Raw genomic sequence first — 20,044 nt, forward strand, 5'->3', positions numbered from 1 at the left:
TCAGTACCTCTCCGCAGGGTACAGCAGCGACAGCCCCCCATTTTGGATTATTCAATAATGTGGATATCAGGAGCCCACCTGATATATATACTCTGGATATGCCCTGTCCCCTGGGGCTAGTTCATTTTTAACACTCAAATGGTATTCCCCGAGCCAGTCAAATCCTTGACACAGTACTGCCTACCCATCACCAACCAATGAGATAGTGTTGTATTTACTTTAATCCCTTTCATCTATCCCTTAAATGCAGCTATTCATGGCCTGGAGAAAACAGCTGCTTAACAAAGAACAATCCCAGGCTGGCCCAGACGAGATCCCCTCCTAACCCAAAGCACCCTCCGCCGTTTGCAGCTGGGAGCAGATCCGGGGGTTAGGAATAAGAAGTAGAGCAAGCACAAAGCAAGCCTTTCCCTTAACATACGCATTTAGCAAACAACTGCTCAGGGACTTCTCAAGCTGGATCTTGCATCCGGACTGCTGTGTTTAAGAAGTGCTAATGGATGTACGAGCCATTTACTCCTCTTTGAACGTGCTCTTGGTTTTTGGCTTTCACAGCACCCTGGGGCGATGACTTGCATAAAGTTTGTTAGAAATAAATTGCTTCCCGTTCCTTTGGCTGAAAACTGCGGCCAGATCTCTTATATGGGCGCATCATTGTCCCCATGCAGCCACAAGCACCAAGCAATTATTCCAGTTATCATTCAAGTTTCAGGCCTGCAGAGTCACTTCTTCTCCACTTGCCTGCTTATCAGCTGCTGTCTCATAAAATCTGGATGGAAGAGAGGAGGCAGCACAACTGATCTCAAGAAGGATGGGTCTCCAACCCTTCCCCTGCTCAGACCACAAGGTTTCCCCCCCACCAGGCACGAAAATGCAGAACCACGGAGAAGATCAATGCAAGAAGAGCAAGGCACCACCATTTTGCAGAACACACGACAGCACCACAGACTGGCAGGGGAATACTGACAGTTTATTTCACAGAGGATCGCAGAGTTCATTTTGGTCTAGCTCTATTTTCATCAAAAAAGTATCATCTTTAAAAAAAAAAAAGTAGCAAATCTTCAGGACGATAACGGTAACAGTCAGTGCATCACGCGTAAGGTTCGGGTCTCATCATAAAAAAATGAATTGTGGAAACAACAACTCTTTGCTGGATTGCTTTTTAACACTTCCAAGCTTTTTAAGCACTTCACCTTTCAATAAAGTCATCTCCAAGGATAAAAACAGAACATGCAGGTGATTATCGACAGGTGCTGAGATTTAACATCTCTCACTTGGCAATGACAATCCACTGGGAATGTTTCAATACAACAACCGCATTAAAGGGAGAAGCAACGTTGTTCTCAAAAGCCTTCAAATCCACCAAAATTTGCAATTCTGGTGGAAAAAAAAATACTATGTTTCACAGACTCAAGAGAGTACCATATAGAAGAAGAGTATTTGGGGAAGGTAAGAGGGCGCATGGACCAGGGGCTTGTTCCACCTACACTCATAAAAAAACAGGGTAGATGCAAATAAATTAAACTCAATTTGTGATGCTTTAGTAGGCATCTCCTAAGCAGCACAATTCAGGTTTTACTTGCATTAGAGGGGTATTTTCTTATGTTACTTTGACATGCCTTCTTTTCTTTTCTACAGCTAAGATTGCCACTTTCATCCCCAATTCTTATGCACTGAACCCAAAACTTTGGTGTTTCAGAACACTACTTCAGGAAACTAATAAAAAAGAGCAATTCAGTATTGCCAGAACAAGAACAAGCTGCTCGAAGCTGTTTATTGGGGCTTGTTTCCGGCTTTTCCGTTGGCTTTAGGTGTCGAACGTGATGCACATCAGCATCCCCAAACCTCCCTTCTTTTCTGCAAGGGGACTTCTCCCAGCAGCTCAAGGGCTTTGCAGCCTGGCTCAGCCAGAGCCCAAAGACTGAGCTTTGGCTCCCATCCCCTCCACGGGAAACGACTTTCATGGTCCTGGCATTTTCAGGGCTTCAAAGGAAGCTCGTGCTCAATGGGATTTCCCACTTCGCACGTTGTGTCGACCGAGATCCAGCGAGGAAGGGAGCGACCCAACAGCAGAGGGCTGCGGGGACGGAGCCAAGCCCCATTCACATCGCCGGCAGCCTTCGGGCTGGCTTCAGCTGCCTTGGGAACCAGCTCCGTGCGAACAGCAGTGACCCAAAACCAGGCTCCTCTAGCAAGCTGAGCCTGCCCTTGGGCTGGCTGCAGGCTGTTTCAGGGAGAGGATGAAATGTAACTGCCATCTACTTGGTTTCTGAGCTTTTATATTTTTAAATCTCTCATCTAGGATTTTGGTTTGAAGCCTTTTGTATTGGAAACACGCTGCTGAGAGCTCTTGCTGTTGTGAGCTTGTCAGCATCTGCTGCAAAAAAAACACTGCTCCTTTGGAGGACACCAACATGCAGCTTTAGAGATCCTGCTTTCGAAGCAAGGAGGAAAAGTCTCCTTGCAGGAATAAATTACTCTCCTGGGCTGCTTCGCCTTCCAGACTATTTACAACTCCTTCATACACGGGCATCTGCTTGGTGCAGAGGGGCTGACACTGCACCACTGCCCCTTCTTCCTGCACGGCGAAGCAAAGAGCAACTGCAGACACCACTTGGAGTGGCAGGCACTTTAGCCAAACGTGAGCAGAGATGGTGCCCGTGACGTTGCTTTTTGCAAGCCATCTGGGCTGCCAACAGAGCCCAACTCATGAAGAAGATAGGAAGAACAAGGACAAAATCAAAGCATTGCTGCCAGCAGAGGCCAAGCTTCAGCTACCACGCGGGGTTTGCCTTCAGACTACAGCAGAACATCTCAAGAAGGCCATTCTTCGTGAACATCCAGGTTTGGGGAACGGGGACTGGACAGGGAGAAGGTGCCCAAGTGACTGAGCCAGTGCAACTCCTTCCCCGGCTCTGAGCTTCAGCAGGGAAGAGCAGTCTCCTCTCCTAGGAAAGCTTCTCTCCTCCAAACAGTTAAATTAGAGCTAAAACTTCATTGCCCAGGAAGGGGGAGAGGGAGGGGAACAAAGAAAAAAAAAAACAAACAAACAAGGAAAACAGAACAAAAGTGACATTTCACAAGAACTTCACAACATACGGTTTAAACAATTCAGCTACACCGTCGCTGCACCGAGGGAAGGAATGGAGCAGGGTGGGGAGAGCTGTCCCAGCGCCCCCCCGGGACTGAGGCTGTCACACCAAAATTCAAATAACTTCAGCCATAAGGGTAGAGGATTTAATTAACATGGTATTTCCACTCATGCCCTGGAAAAATTACACAAAAAAAAGACAAAATTCAGATTTTTTTGTTGTTTTTTTACATATTTACAAAAAAAAAAAAAAAAGCCCCCCAACCTCACAACCAGGGAGGTGGAGCAGCCACTGACGGTGGAACGGGAAGGGGTGAGCTGCCCAGCCAGCAGTTCCTTCAAAGGCTCCCGTCCCACGGCAAGCAGGAGAGCACGGCTCTCGTTGCCGGAGCGAACGCGGGGTTGGACACACGTGGGCTTGGGCTGGAAGCCCCTCAGTTCATCCGCAGCTTGGTGTCCCGATGATCCGTGGGGGTGACCATCTCGTTGGCGTAGCCGTTCTCGGAGCAGAGGGACAGCTCGTCCGTGGTCTCCACGCCGCTGTTGATCTCTGGGGAGGGTAAAGAAGGGGAGGGCATCGTCACAGGGGCACAAAGACCCAGGAGAAACCTCGTGGTTGAGGGAACAGGCATCGAGCTGCCAGCACGTGAGGTCTGTCTGATCCTACAGGGATTTCATCCCCGGCTTTAGCGACATTGCCACCATTTTAAACCAGCTGTGAATAGGATCTACCTCCAAACCGGAGCTCACTCCTAAATTTCAGACCCTGAGTGTCCTGTCACTATCAGAGACAAAACTGGACCACCCCATACATATAATGTTATGCCACAGACTGAATTACTTGCCTTTGGAGACAAGGATGCAAGATACCTGAACTTAATCCCTACCCCAGTTACTCTTCTAGAAATGGGGATGCTCCAGTAGTCACTGGTTTCACTGGGAAAACCATGCACCCACCAATGTTCTAATAGGTAAACACCAACCCTATGCAAAACCGTTTGTTTCAGAGGCACAAATCCTTAACATACATCCCCTGCCTCACAGGGTGGTTTGTGTCGAAGACATTTTATGTCTAGAAAATAGTGGGAAGGGTTAATTTTGCTATGACCAACTGCTTTCTCTCTCTGGTTTCCCCGGATTTATTCCCCATTTTGACTGTTTCTGGAGGGCAGAATCAGGCTTGCCTTGCCCACAATAAGCTCTTTGAAGCAAGAGTTGTCTCTTTGGCTGTGTGCATGTGTCCAGGACAATAAACCCTCATCCCTGCTGGAGGTCTCTAGCCCCTGATACGAGGAAAGAAAACCGACAACAGAGCTCCAGGGGAGATTTATATTCACATCCCTTCAAATGTGAGCTCTCCAGCTTCACGTGCCAACTTTAACCTTTCAAAGCTAAATGTTTCTTTCTTTGTACACATTTTTGAGATCTTTCTTGGAGGCGGGATCATTGAGAGGAAGCCAGCACATACTAACACAGAAAGGCTGGGAGGATGACGAGGATCCAGGTCTAGCTCAAACTCATCACTATTATCTGCAGCAACTCACAGCGCTATTTTCATTTACAGTTTTGACACTGTTGGCAATTAAGAGAGGAGATGTGAGACAGCTTAAGACAGCTGCATAGCACAGCTTGGGAAGTTAAATGCAGGATTTATGAGTAAATCAGTGCTCAGGCCTGGACCATTTTGGGATGGGTGAGCCAGGACCACGTCCCACAAGCGGTACAGTGCAGCTGGGGCGGTCCAGCTGCCCCGTCCCAGCTGTGGGAGATGACACCCATATAAAAAAACATCTCTCCTCCAACAGTAGGGTGGCAGCTGTAGGATGGAGCAAATAGCTTCGACCGACCAGCCCCATTCATACCCGAGAAGATCAGCTTCTCCTTCATGATCTTGACATCCCGGCTGGACCGGCGGACGGCAGCACTGAGCATGATCTGCTCCGGGTTGTAGGTCCTGATGCTTCCTAAACGCCACCTGCAAGAGAAGAAAGGGTTATCAGGGGCTGGAGTCCTCGACCCTGAGAGCGTCCTCCAAGCAAGTGGCCACCAACACCGGGGAGACAAGTCCCAGAGACCCTCACGCCTTCCTGCCCTGGCGCCTACGCAACCCCACATGACAGAAGGATGTTTGGAGATGAGTGTGTTATCTCAAGGAGGGTACAGACACAAAAACTGGTCATCTCTAACCGCTTTGAGCATCCTAATTCCATTAATTTCACCAGCTACCCAACTGCCCTGTAGAGGTGAACTATTTTGATTCTTAGGGTTTGAAACAGGGAACAGAGACCAAGCCAAGTAAAGAAACCAGAACCTTTTCCTCACTACATGGCACACTCATGCTTGTACGAGAAGAGAGCTCAAAGGCAAATAAAGGTCTCAAGCCTGAGACATGCAAAGACATCACCACGAGATGCTCTGAAGGGAACTCAAAGCAGTCTCAACACGGGTAACTGTCACATACGATGCCCCGATCATAATTTCTCCCAGAGCACTTGCCTCCCCAAATGCCAGGTCTTTGCTTACATGCTTCTACCCAAAATGCAGACTTTTTTAAAACAAAAACTTCACCACATGAATACGATGAGGCTGATGGGAACCTGGCTCCCCATTAAAGTCAGCCAGGCTTTTATTCTAATTACTGAATGCATATAAATAAACTGACTGATGTTAGTAGTAAGCGATAGCAGCAAGGCCAAGTCACAGGATTTTCCTTTTAAAGCTCCTTTTCATCCTGGGAGCTTCCCTGGATCACAGAACCTCAGCTGCAGAGCTGCTGGCGTTAAGAGAGAAAGGCAGGCTGTTGCAAATAGGGGAAAAGCAGGGCTTGGTGGGCTTTTGTGGCCCCAAACCCACCAACTCTTCCTATCTCCTGCCCACAGAGGAGGGCTTTCAGTTATTCCCATTCCCCCTGCCAGAGCCAGGGCTGTAACAAAGCTATTTGATGGAAAAACTTAATGGTTTATGGGGTTTCTGATCTTCTGGCACCATCTAGTGGCTTACCCACACAGGAGAAGGTGGTTTTTCTGGTTTGGGGTGCTGGCTGCCTTCTCTTAAATGCCTACCACCCTACCTATCCCAGGGGCAGAAAACCTGAGGAGCATCCCCCAAATCTCCAGCCTGGGCCCACAGCATCAGCCTGACAAAGCAACACCCACAGATGAGGTTCTGCAGCTCTTCCAAACCTAGCTGGTGCTGACTCCACCTGGTTTCCATCCTTTTCCCAAATCCCAGCAGGTAAGACAACACTGTCAGGCTATAACTGAGGTACAGATGGAGGTGGCTGCTCTGCTACAGAGAGGAGATGGGATGGCAACACTGCACCATGCACAGGCCCATGGACAGAAGCAACACAGAAGCAGCACAAGGTGGAGAAGACATTAAAGCATTAAATAATAATAATAATAATAATTAAAAAAGAAAAAAAAACATTTTTCTTTGTCATTTAAGCTGAGCTACTCTAACTTGGAAGAAGATCATTTCTGCCCTTAGTGTCCCATGTAGGCAGCTCCTAAGATCAGTACATGCACAGGATCTCACAGGATAAGACATTCCATAATCAAACCAAAACGTATTGCTGTCAAGTCCCTGTGCCCACAACAGCCCAACGATGAAAATCCTGATGTGTTGCATGGCCAAGAGGCACAGCAACCTCTTGTCCCCAGGTCCTAAACATCCCACGGAGGGCATGGGCCATTTTGCGGCCATGGCAGCCCAGCCTCAAAGGGCTGCAGGAACCAAGGGCTTTTCTGAAACCTCTTGCCAGGAGGAATAGCTACTACTCTCTGCTCCCCATCTCACGTGGTGGCTGTGGTCAGACCCAGACCAGCAAAAGGTGCACGAGGGGCCTGTGACTCTCGCAGGAGTGCACTGCTCTGCTTCAACGAGCCAGGAGAGGGTTTCAAATGAAGTCCTCCAGCTATATATCCTCAAGGCTTTGTCAACAAATCTTCCTTCCCCTCTTAGCCCCAAACAGGATATCCCAACTCAGGCTCTCCAACAGCTCTTGCACCACTTCTCTGAGCAACGTCTTTGCAACCTGAGCTGGAACAGATGGACCCCAGGCATCCTCCAAATTCTCACTCCCAAAATCTGAGGGCCTTTTACTGGGCTAGGAGAGGCTGACAGCAGATCCAGCCAGGACTTCCTGGGCATCCAGGAGAGAATTTCAGTGCTGGGTAAGAGGAGTAGCTCACAGCTGGGATGCGTTTTCAAATGGGACCCACCCAAGGTGCAACACCAAAACCAGCCCAAATTTGCAAGGCTCATGCAATTACTCTTTTAGCTTCTGCATGGGGCTGCTGGCAGCTACAACTGTAAGCCAAGCTTTCAGTAGCCACCCCCATTTTTAAACACCCTCTTAGCAGAGAAGCCATCAGCATTTAACCATGGTGCAACTCTAACTACACCATATGAAACACTTGCTGCTGTGCTCAGTAGATTTAGGATGTCAGAAAGCTCGTTTTAATAGAAAATAACACCTCTCCTACCCCCTTGGACTCTGTTGTGATCGACCACAGTTAGGACAGCAGAGTGCAAAAAGGCCAGCCCAGAGAGGGGCTCGTTGTGCCAGCCAGGCTGCAGGGAGGTCTTGTTCTGGGAGGTTGGCAACAAAGCAGACCAGACGGACACGGGGTGGGAACAGACTAAAAAATACTGGGACAACAACACAGAGACAGCACACACAGTGTTAGGGCCACCACCAGGGCCGTTGGGTTGGAGGAGAAATGGCAGGGAAAGGAGATGGGAAAGGGAAGACTGGGAGGAAAATAGAGTTGATTGGTACCAAGGTGGTAAGATGGAAGGGAGCAAAGAGCCAAGCCAGCCACAACCGCACATCCCCGTCCTGCTACAGCTCTTCTCTAAAGCCTGCCCCACTCCTCCATGCCTCTCTCCTTTCCCTACCCCCACGAAAAAAGCAATGGGGAGGTGGCAGGAGGCAAACACCCAACCTCACTGCACTGCCGGAGGGCTCAGCCTAGCCCTGCAGCCGGTCCCGTCTTGGGGAGGTGACGCGAGGATGCAACGCCGCAAGTCCAAGGTACCTCGAGGAGCAGGCAATGCTTCCAGGTGGCCGACCCCAAATCCCAAGGCAGTGGGTGGGCAAGGGAAGAAGGGGAGGGCTAAGCACACCTAGGGAGTAGCCAGCCCTCAGGAATACAACCCCATGGCACAAAGCGGAAGGAATGGAAAAGGAAGGTAACGCGTGAAGAGTTTGGTCCGAGGACGGACGTGGTAAAGGCTTTACTGCAGAAAGGTGGCAGCGCTTCCCTCCAGTGGGATAAAAAGTACTGGGGAGAAAACAGCCAATGCAAGGAGAAATCTGGCTGTCCAATTTATGGCACTTCAACATCCCAGGCTCATCCCATTCCTGGGTGCTGCACAATTTTCATTTTCATACTGTATTTCTTCCAGTTTCATAGTGGTGTAACTGGGAAGAGACTCAAGCTCCAATGAGTACAGCAATTGTTGAGCCAAGTCTTGTCAGATATTAGCCCTATTAATTCATTTCCAGGGCTGGAGAAGTGATACTTCATATAAGTTTTACTTTTTCCTCTACAGAATTGGCCAACTTAGAAGAGGTTTGTCTTAAAAACCTCTGGTAAATACAGGAAGGAGGGAGATATTTTGTGGTGAGATCATTTCCGTGGCGAAAGCATTATCTCCACTGGGAATTTCCCAATTTCAACACACTGCAGGAGCTCAGAATCAGGGTTGTTTTAAAAGGCAGTGACCTGGATCACTGCGACAAAAGGTCAGATTGCCTTCAAAACATCCACCAACTTCAGCATCAGGCTCCCGTGGTGCTCATGGCTATGGACCATGCAAAGTTCAGACCCTCGTGGTCCCCCTCTGAAGCCAGATGTTTGAAAGCATTCCAAAAAAGCTGCGTCCTGCACTGTCCTTCTGCAGTGAAGCCATAGCAGAGAGGGAGAAAGAAAGAGAGAAAGGAAGGTTGAAGGAAAAAGAGAAAGAGGAAGAAAGCACCAGAATTACCTGATCATGTGATAGCTGTGAGATGCCAGAATGCAGCAGAGAGAAAGAGGAGGAACATGCACAACAGTCAGAGCAGTAAGAAAATAAACAAGGCAAAGAGGCAAAAAAGATCGGTTATAAGTCATCACGCTCGGTATTTCCCCCTCTGGAGAGGCTGCCAGGATCCGGTCACCAGAGCTGAAGCAGAAGAGCAGGAGCAACCCCTACCCGCGGCTACGGAGGAGAGAGAAGCCATGCGGAGGAGAGACGACGAGCACATCGAAGCGGTGCCTCTGTTCCCACCCACCCCCTCGTCCTTGCGTGAAGGAAGCGGCTCCGTTTTGCCCCCCAAAAAAGGGCTTCAGAAAACCAAACCAAACCACACCACGACACATTGAAGGCCAAACGTCAAGCCCTGCTTCTTGGAGCTGAGCCACATCAGCAGGTAGCTGGGCAGTTCTGCTGCAGCTTAGTTTTGGGATATCCTCCGTGCTGCTACCCATTCGTCTGCGTGGTGGTGAAACCGTGAACAGCAGGGAGATGGGGCTCTCCTAGATGGGATGCACAAAGCAGGAGCTCTCAAAAGAGCAAATCTTGCTGTAGAAAATGCAATTTCTGGAACTAGAGTTTCTCCCTCATTCTGCTGACTTGGGGTTGGGTTGTCCCAAGGCAGAGATCCAACAGAAGACATTTGACACTCGCCATACTAATCCTTCCATCCCTTACCCTGCTTCCTCTCACCCTACTCCTTCAAACCACCTCCAACCTGGGAGGAATTCAATTTGTGAAGAGAGGAAGAGTCCAGATATTGCAGTGTCCATATAGCTGGGACTTCTGCTCTCCAAGCATGCATCGTTTCACTCCGCTCTGGGACCTACAGCTTACATTCAGCAGTATGACTCAGTGTAATTTCTTCAGCTGTGGCCTTCTGAGTCTGATTCAGAAAGCCTGATAAAACCAGCTTTGGGAGATGATGCAAAAGACTTCAAGTATCTTATTGCCTTGGCCTTTAAATTCTGCTCTTGAGAGAGGTCAGTCCCTGCCTCCAGACTCCTCACTGCCTATCTGTAACTGGCAGAGAAATACAGGGCCTGAAGAATAGGGAAATGTCTGGTAGGGAAATCTCTCATTAAACCAGCTGATGAATCTGAAGGGGTAGAGCAAGCTTCCAGACAACATAGCCACAATGCCCTTCTGATGGAAAGGTTTAATTGGCCACAATTCGAATCACCAGACTTCTTAGCAAAATTATAAACACATTGGCAAATCTCATTTGGGTCATTGGTTTCGTTAAGTGTTGGTAAATCTAATCTGAGAGGACAGTTTTGTATCTGTTTCTCATTCTATCTTCCTGTGCTGGAATCGGTGACTAGTCTGGGACCGTGCAAGTCACGAATTTAGAGGGACAATTATCACCAGAGCCGACATATGGCCTGAAGTCAGACCCATAGCAGGTGCTGGCAGGAGCAATAGCTTGCTGTAGAATGGTAAAACTACCCAGGTAATTAACTGCCCTGGGGAGGGAAAGGGATTGCTGCAGGCAGATGATCTGGGACGATGCGACAGCAAAATCACCAGCTCATGAGGCTGAAGGAAATGAAATCGCTACTCCTGACACAAAGGCATTTCGGAGATCAAGAAGGAAGGAAAGCGTAAGCCCCTTGATGTCTCTAGGACAGTAGTTTGTGCATGCTAAAGCAGATGAGATTATAAAGCCGAGGGAAGAGAGGGGTGCAATTTCAAAATGACACGTTTTCCCGGGAGAAGGCTGCTGTTGTCGCCGGAGGGAGTGCATCTCCCCTCCCGAGCTTACGGTTTCCCAGAGAGGGTTATTACACTGTCATCACTGACAGCGAAAATGCCTCCTAGGAGAAAAGGCACATCACCGGGAGGACACCATGGTTTCCTCCCTTATAATCAAGAGGAGGGTAGTTTGGCCAGCTCTGCCATTAGCAAGTTGATTTATCTCCTACTGACTTATCAGTGTCTTAGCTAGCCCTGCTCCTGGGCTTCGTGCTCTGAAAACGTTTGTTTTCAGTGACCTGGACTGACTACAGGCTTCTGCCATGCACTCATTGCTCCCCATTTTGTTTGGAAAAATGGGGAAATTTTCTCAAAGCACCAAGCTAAGCAACTGTTTTGATCTGTTAAGTCATAACAGCTTTGCATTACTTAATGCATTGCTTTAAAATGTTTCCAATTTCTTCATCAAATGGAAACCAAATAAATTAAGAAAATCTAAAAAAACCCGCATTATAAAAACTGTGGAATCTCATAATATTCTCTTTTTTCTTTAAAGCATTTAAATCCATTTCCCCAAAAACATTTACGGTTTCTCTACCACACACATTTATGAGAGGAGCGAGGAGTCTGTCACTCCTATTGTGAGATGTCTCACTCTTCTTAAAAACAGTGACTTCATCCAATTCAATGTCATCGCAGAAGTGGAATGACTTATTGTTTGCACTCTTTGTAGGAAGTTTCAATAAACATTTTTCCTGCATTTGCAATCCAAGTGCCTGAGGAGCACTGTAGCCCTCTCTTCCATCTCCACCCCACGCTCTCAATGAAAACACACTCCATAAATACACAAGAGTTGAGCCATAACAATGCTACTTACTTCTGGAATATAAAAACTCCTACAATTATGATAAATGAAATGAGATCAGAAGTGATCCAGATTAGGCGGTACTCGTCTGGAGGCTGGAAGACAAAAAAACAGGAGCAGATCTGAAAGTTTTGCATAATCACATGGAGACCACACGTTGCTAAAGTTACCACCAGGGCAGAAAGAAAAGCATGGAGATGAAGGAGTCACGCATAAATCACAAAGTTTATGGCATTTCTAATGTTAGCCTATCACCCAAAGTGACGTTATCAGGAAGAACCGCAAATAGGAACAATTTTAATCTCTGCCTCTTTTCATGTGCTGATGTTTTCTCAGAGCTTTGTGGGCTGGAGTTGAGTTTCCTATCTCAGCTGTACCCCTAGGTGGGGTAAGAGGCTTTTTGGAAACCCAAGCCTGTGGGAAACAAAAATATACACATAGCCCATGAGACATTCAGGGTCCATTCTGAGTGCTAATGTCAGCTGTTTAGCACAGTCCCTGTATATTTCTCAGTTTCTGTCCCTTAGGGTACAGGGAGCTCTGGCTCCATCTTCTTCCTTTTTTTTTTTCTTTTTCTTTTTTTTTCCACCAAGCCACCAACAACAGCCAACAAACTTCTGCCTTCCCAGACGAAGCCTGGACAACATGGCCCCAACCAGGATGCTGATTTCTTACCAGACAGATCCATCACAACCATCATTAATGCATACAAGTAATATTTCATTAAAGGAATAGAATACACAATGCAAAAAGAGGAGCTCATACAACAGTAGGGTGACATGAGCAACACTAGCTGGGAGTCATCAGCTCTGCCGCCTCCATCTCCCAGCAGAGAACAACTTGATTTCTGGTCACTACCTCTGTGTGTGTCTCGAGTAACCCTGGGAAAATGTACTACAGAGCTAGCAGGGCAATGCTTTAATTAGCCAATTCTTCTGATGGAGATTTAATCCTTGTGTTTCCCAGCTTAATTACAGAAAGGTGACATTTGGCATGGTGTAGACATTGCACGAAGATCTGTCTAATGTTACATTTGCTGCATCTGTTAAAACAACAGATGCAAAATTGACATTTCACATTTTCTTGGCAGAAGAATGTCATTATAATTGTTTTGAAGGAAAACTCACGAGTCTTATAGGTTAGAAGAAAACCTACACATCTAAATTTTTAATTTATCCAAGTGACAGCATTGCATGACTGACGACACAAATAGCAGGTTCTTTTGTGGGTCAAAGGTTGGATGATATGTCCCAAGCCATGTGTAGACTTGACTTTCTGGGCAAACTCTAGTACCCTATGTTGATGATTTAAAAAATAAAAAAAATCTGCAATACCTGTAAAGTCCTGCAGAAGGCTCACAGCTAACAGGGTTTGGTACCAAAACAAGGTTTTATAAGCAGAGAAACTGGAATTTCAGTGTGGTCAAAAAAAGAAAAGTGTTTTTTTTTTTTTTTATTTACTTACTTTTATTATTTAAAGTCATGCACTCAAGACATGCTCTCAGCTCTTCAGAGAAGGGAGCATAGGCCAGCAAACATCTATCACGCAAAGACAACTCATTGTGCTGCCTCATCCACACTAAGATCTGCTCAGGAATTTTCTGTGTCACCCACAATTGCCAATTTGGGGGCAGGGCTCTTCCTTTGGGGTCGATATATTTAATTTTTTAAAATAATCTTTCCTATTCCTGAAACCCTCCCATCTGCAACCCTTCAAAATCATCATCAATTCAGCATAACCAACCAGAGGGCAGCTCAAATCTGAGGGAGAATCCCAAAAAAGCAGGGAGTGCCACCCTACTGGGCACCCACTTTAAGAACATCAAGCTGGGGTCTGAATCCCAGGCTCGAGCTTTTCAAACCCCTCCTCTACAGCATGTCAGATGATACAGGGGTATGCGCTCACAGCAGAGGGCTCACTTGGAAATCCAGCAGATGGAAGAGCCCTTTGAGGAGGGCTCCAGCTACCAGCTGCATTTCATCACTGACAATGAGGCTTTTACAGCAAAAAGCTGCCAGTGATGTGCTCACAGCTCCTGCCAGCTGTAGCAGAGGACAGATGTTTGCCGCAGCAGAATTCAGACAATGATAACCTCTTCTGCCAACAGCCTTAGACTGGTGACCATTTTCAATTTTCCAGCGAACACCAGTGTGAATTTGCGTAGTCAGACACAAGCAGTAGGTTAAGCTAAGGCCAAGGATGTTGTGCACAGATGTTCAGAGTCTTAAGGTCCTACCTCCCACTAAAGATGTGGATAACTCACTAAAGACTGTTAACTTCTCCTTGTGCTCATCTTACCTCCCTTTTCCCAAGGGATCTGCCAGAACAGCAGGCAAAACAGCTGCCTTCTGTCCTACCCCCATCAGGATCTGTTATCAAAAAGAAAGAGCCCCATCGCACGCATGTATGTCTCCATAGCTAAGCTCTTGCTTTGGGAATGTTTTGATGTAGCCTATTTTCCCTCTGCTCCAGCACAAATATTTCTGTTTAGTTCAGGCACTCAAAGTGCTGGCAGGGATTTCAGAGGGTTTGCTGGCTACGTGAGGGATAAGGTCTCTGGGTGTTCCTAGTCTGGCAATAGCCAGAGGTAAACCTGTCCACGTCTGGTATTAAAAGCAGTGAAAAAGCTAGTTCTGCAGCTTGCCTAAAACACAAAGTCACGTTCGCTGCTTCTTCTGCAACTCTAGCAGCAGGTCTGGAAAGGTGTTTTTCCATTGGAGGAAAATGGAAAAGTTGGATGGATTAAACAGGACATGTGTTGTGCTCTCCAAGGACCCCAAACCCTGCAAGGGGAGAAGCAAGGCCACCTGAAGGAAGGGGTTGTGCAAGAGGTGCTTTAATCCTTTCCCGTTGCAGGGTTCAGGAATACAGAGGGTGAAAAACCTCAACAGCACGTTGAACCCAACCGAACCTTCTTGGAGAAACCCCCCGAGCTGTATGGATGACATGTTTAATGGCCACCCCTCCACGGTGTCCCCTCCCTCCAGAGGCTCCCAGCACCTTCCTGGCCTTCGTGCTTACCATCAGCCAGATGGGAAAAGGCACCTTGCGAAGGACGTGGGAGCTGTCGGAGGTGACCGACTGGACACCAGTGCACCACAGGATGGAGTACAGCCAGGGCTCGTTCACAGTGTAGAGATTCACACTCAGGTTCGCCGTGGTGTAGTCCCTGCCAGGAGACAGATGGGGCGAGGGCTGAGTCTTGCGAGCATCAGACCCTCAGCTCAAAGAGGAGAGTTCCCACATCAGCTGCTCTGCTGAAATCCAGATTTATTGGGTTTGAATTGCATGAAATGGGTTTTTAATAGGGCACAGTCGCCTCATAAGCAACCCAAGGGCATTGCAGTCGAGTGGTTTGAACTTGAAAGCTTTCTTATCCTCCGCCCAAGGCCACAGACACTATCTGCCCAAGGCCACAGCCCGTTTCAGACACATCCTCGTGAAAGATGGATACACCATGTTTCTCTAACCACCACCTCATCATGTTGATGTACAATTAACATCTGGCTCAGATGCCTGTCACGCTTCGTAGGCAATCTACTTAATTAAAAACTGACTGGGTTTGCAACATCAATTCCTACAGCTCCTATGCCCTTGTTCTGGGGACAGTTACGAGGTTACAGCTTCCAGTCTCCAGAAGTCATTTTGTGTAAGAGGCTAAAAACTTAAAGCTGGGGCACAGGAGCTGTCAGCAGTGAAACAAGAGCTAATATCGGATTCCTTCTACCCCTGCAATTTGCAGAAATTGTTATGTTTCTTTATCCACAAAGCAGAAACATCACTAGTCTCCCTGGCATAGAGAGCACAGAGATTAACTTTTACAATTTAATAACTACCAAAGCACTTTGAGGAGGAAAGCAGCTGTACAGGATGTGGACAAAGCAAAGCTCGTGTGCTCTGAAAGGCTAGGGAAGTCTCAAGTGTGGTCACAGTGACATTGAGTTGAGAGGACTGTTCTACACCAGGGTTTTTTGAACCTACTCAGCTTGCACTGCAGGACTGCAGCGGTGTCTGACCAGGCCCCACAAAGCTTTTAGGGTTCCAGAAACACTCAGGTGGCAGGTCTGATTTTGGAGACATCAGAGGCAGGATTGATGAGAGATTGGGATTCATGAGGTGTGGAAGATGAGAGTTGGCATATGGCCCTCTCCATGAAAAGGAGAGGACAAGTTGGGGAAAAGAGGCAGGAATTAACCTGGAGGTAAAACACAGACTTGATTTTAAGGTCAAACAGACCAAGTGCTGGCAGTCACAGAAAGATTACACTAAATAGGACCACTCTCAAAGAGCTGCAGGCTCAATTCTTCCTCCCTACTCCCAGCACCTAACATATAATAAGACAACTCCTTTAAAAATACTTTTTTCTTCTGAAAATGCTTCATTTTTCAAATATTTCTTTGTGAAATAAATTCAAACTCAAAAAAAAAAAAAAAAAGCTCTTCTAGAGACAATCTACCCTTTCCTTGGAAAAGGACCAAGCCACGAGCTAAAATTACATGCCTCAGATACATACTCAAGAAGAAGGCTGCACATTCTGTACCGGTCTCATTAAAGAAGAGAATTGACCAGTCTAAATAGGTGACAAAAGACAACAACAAATCAGGTGAATTCTCTGCAAAAAGAAGTTCCTAAAAGCGAGTTTAGACTTTGGGCTAATCAAAAATTCTGTCATAGCAGCTCTGGAGCAGACTCACAGAAGCAAAGGGCAGCTACTAATGAGGACGAAAATGAAGTGAACACTTTTCCCCAAGGATGACAGTGGAATAAGAATCAGACTGTTCATGTATTTGTATTTCAGAAAGGATCGTTGTGCACTTGATCATCATGAGTCAGCTGTGCGATCCTGGGAACAGACTGGTTTGTGGTTAATGGGTACGGACAAGCTTGCACAGCTCAAATTTTTAACAGCAAGTCCATCTGAAACGATACCTGTATGCAGACAAGACCTGGAATTACCAAGAAAGATGCTGCTGGGCCAGGGATGCATGCAGGGCATGATGTTAGAAAGGAGCTGTGGATACCCACTGTGGAGCAAATGGGCCGTCATCACATCCAAATGGAGGACCGTACCTGACATCCTCATTCGTGACCTTGGTGTAGCGCAGGTTGAGCCTCACGATGCCTTTCTCTCTCATGCGTTCTGCGTCCAGCTTGAGGCCAGAGGTCTGCTGGAATCCCGGAGCAATCTGTCTGACCAGCTGCCGCTCCGCATCCGGCAGCCACATCACCTGCAGAGGCAGCGAGACAGAGGGTGGCTATCACAAAGACGAGAGGAACACCAGGCAGGGCTGCTGACAGCCAGTTTACACCAAGTCTGAAGCAAAACCACAAGAGACTTTGCTTTATTTGTCATATAAATTGTCTAGAAGACGCCTACAGCCTCCCACATCTCTATATAAATGAATTTCAGGACAGTTGGCAAGCCCAGAGGACTGGAACACATACATCTTTAGAGGAGAAAAGGGTTGAGATACAAAGAGATCAAGCCAAGGGCTCATGAGTTTAAGTATGGTGTATCCCTAAAAACCTGCCTCCCCTTTTTAGTAGAGATGATAAAACTTAAAGCACAAGACAGGATGCACAGGAGAAGCCTCCCACGATCCCACGTTTGAGACTACTTTCATTCACCCTCGTTTATCAGGGCTACATCTATTCCAACCCCAACCCAGGGCACGATGTCAAGGGGATGCTGGAGCCATGACGGGCAGTTTTATGGCTTGTGCCATGCAGAGGCTGGGCCCAACCAGATGATCTCAGGAGCATCACTGGGCATTGCATTAACCATGCTTAATAACTCATCAGCACTCATTTACTAAAGCATCAGACCAGCATGAGAATTCGGTTCAATAAGGAACCATCAAACTTGGGTGAGAAATATGACTTCAACACCCCACATTTATGTTTTGACTGTTTTTCCCTTCATCGCTTTGTGCAATATCCAAGGGGAAGGCAGTGTGGTCCTCCTCTCAACCTAGCAAAGTTGGCAGAGGCTGGTTGAAAACACTGCCACTGTGACCAGAGTTAACTGGAAATTGTGAGGCAGTGTCAGTCACTAAAAAACAGATTTTAAATTTAAACAGAAATTAAAAAGTAGCTCCGGTCCCTGCTGAACCCATCGTTGTACAAGATGGTATTGAACTTGTCTGTACATGTGGGTGCACCTAACTGGCACACTGAAATACCCAAGCCACCTCCCTCACCAGCCTCACGACACAGCTCTCAAGCAGTCCATGCTAAAGGAAGAGCACAGGACAGGTGAAAGGACCAGATTTCCTTCCCAGGCAGGGCAAGGAAAGAAATTTTCTGAGGGACACTCAAGGCCAGGTCCCTTTTGACACATGGGAAGTCGGACTCTCCCTCCAGAAGAGGTCGTTGCAGCAGGGGGAGCTCCTGGCTGAAGTTCTACACCTCATGGCCTCAGGATCCCCACGTGGCTGGTGGTGGCGGGCAGCCGCAGGGCCCCTGGGCCCCTGTCTCAACCGTTTCCTGCCATCACAGGGAAAACTAGTTTACTTACATCCAGCAGGAACTTCCCCTGGTTTAATTTACGACCACCACCTCCCATTCCCCAGACATGGAGCTCAGGGAGGAGCTTGGGTCCAACTTCTCAACATCCTTCTTGATGGTTCTGGAGAGCTGAAGCCACAGAACGGCTTCGTGGCACCAAGTAGTATTACAAACTAAGTGTCCAAATGGATCGAACAAGGCACTCAAGGCTGCAGGGAACCCATAATGAGTGAAATTTTGGAACCATCACCAACCCCGCAGAACTCACAGCCTGTTGCCGAATTCCTGATGCCAGGATGGTTTTCAGGGTGATGTTGATGTAAGTGCTGTAGTAGGGATGAGCTGGGGGCAGGTCCCGAAAGTTCAGGATGAGCGACGTGTTATCCTTGATCACCTCCAGCATATCTGCCAGCTTGCAGACCGACTGGTTGGCAGCTTCCAAGTAGTCAGACCTTGAGAGAGACCCAGCCGTCCAGAAAGGGTCGTTCTGAAAACAAAGCACATCCCAGCGTTACCACCACGAAGCACAGACTCCCCATCTCCAGGAGAAGCTTCTTTTCTATCCCACCATGGCCACAGCAGGGGATGCTGACAGCTACATTCAATGTCCATCCTGCTGGAGCATGTCTCTGTGCCTCAGTTTCCCCACTGATGGGGAAGTTATAGATTCTTGCCGAAAGCAAGGCACGTCACCCCATTTCCAGGAGAAGAGTAGAGCTTTAGGGCAAGGAGTAAGCTAAAAATGTACTTTCTCACACTGTGTGTTCAAAGATCCTCCAGAACCCAAAAATACAAAGGAGCACCTTTTCTTAAATAACTAAGAGGATCAGAGAGGAGCTATGGGATGTTGGAGAAGATGGATCCTCCTGACGTATGGACATTCAGGAATGATTATGGCTCAAAGGACACCCCTGAAAGCAGCTTTCCAGCTGCTGTCTTGGTCCTTCTCATGTGGCAAGAGGCATTTTCACAGCATTGCCACTCCAGCAAGCTTCTGTGAAACAGCACGTGGCTGTAATACACGGACACCCCCCCTCGCATCTTCAGACCAGCAGTGATGTTACTATGGCTCGGGCTGCCACTGAGCAAGCACTCAGGAAGCTTCAAGCAGACACATGAAACCAGTATCTGAGCTCGTATCACTGCAGCGAGCCTTGTCTGAACTTGCAGAAGCGTGCCAGAGTGCTGCAGCCCTCCTTCCAGGCCACAGTAAATGCTCTCCAAGAAGGTTACAGCTGCAGGCTAGAGAAAGAAATCCCACCTGCAAGCTGGCTGCACACCAAAAGATGGATCAGCCCATCCCACAGCAATTTCTTCTTTGAGGCTTTGAAAGCTGAACGTGCTTTGTTTTGTTCCCCGCCCCCCCAAGAACAACTGTCTCCAAAATTAAATTAAGGAAAAAGGAATGGTATAGCATGTTCTCTTCTGTTTTCCTTATAATCAGATTCCCCCTTTGCAGGGGGATCTTTATCTTCTGTGTGGTATCAACCAAGCATTAAGTTCCCTCCTTCCAAGTGGTGGAAGAGGCACAGAAAGATGATGTAGTTTCTCCTCAGCCCAAAAAGGCTATGAATGCAAAGGGTGGGATGCCAGGCTCTGTGGCTTGCAACATGAACAAGCAGACCAACATCTTAAAATTGACTGCACAAACACCACAGAGGCCTGTTAATATATATATATATATATTTAAATCCACCAAGTGAAAAGATTCCTTGATTTGATAGGGTCAGATTACCTACCAAGGTGCTCCAAACAGCAAAGAAAATGGCGACGTTAATTTAGTGGAGGACAAAAATAAATGGAGGCTTTGTCTAGCTGCACTTAAGACCACTCCATCAAGGAGCTGTCTTCATCTCAAAGTGCGT

At 47.4% G+C, this 20,044-nt stretch overlaps 1 protein-coding gene across 4 annotated transcripts in view; it reads right to left on the minus strand.

Annotated features, from left to right (window-relative positions):
- Positions 1 to 949: 949 nt before the first annotated feature.
- The window catches only part of GDPD5 (glycerophosphodiester phosphodiesterase domain containing 5), a 164,521-nt gene continuing 145,426 nt past the window's right edge, over positions 950 to 20,044 (minus strand). For 2 of the 4 annotated variants that reach the window (XM_080559347.1, XM_080559348.1), the window contains 7 exons: positions 18,448 to 18,666; positions 16,743 to 16,900; positions 14,694 to 14,841; positions 11,685 to 11,767; positions 9,086 to 9,100; positions 4,954 to 5,066; positions 950 to 3,641 (listed from right to left, as the gene is read on the minus strand). In XM_080559347.1, the coding sequence (XP_080415473.1) occupies positions 3,526 to 3,641; positions 4,954 to 5,066; positions 9,086 to 9,100; positions 11,685 to 11,767; positions 14,694 to 14,841; positions 16,743 to 16,900; positions 18,448 to 18,666 (852 nt within the window). In that variant the 3' untranslated portion in view covers positions 950 to 3,525. The remainder of the gene's footprint in view (positions 3,642 to 4,953; positions 5,067 to 9,085; positions 9,101 to 11,684; positions 11,768 to 14,693; positions 14,842 to 16,742; positions 16,901 to 18,447; positions 18,667 to 20,044) is intronic. The other 2 variants (XM_080559349.1, XM_080559350.1) reach the window with 1 other exon arrangement.

This window comes from Anser brachyrhynchus, assembly GCF_964034855.1.
Source record: "Anser brachyrhynchus genome assembly, chromosome: 1".
Classification (NCBI taxonomy): domain Eukaryota; kingdom Metazoa; phylum Chordata; class Aves; order Anseriformes; family Anatidae; genus Anser; species Anser brachyrhynchus.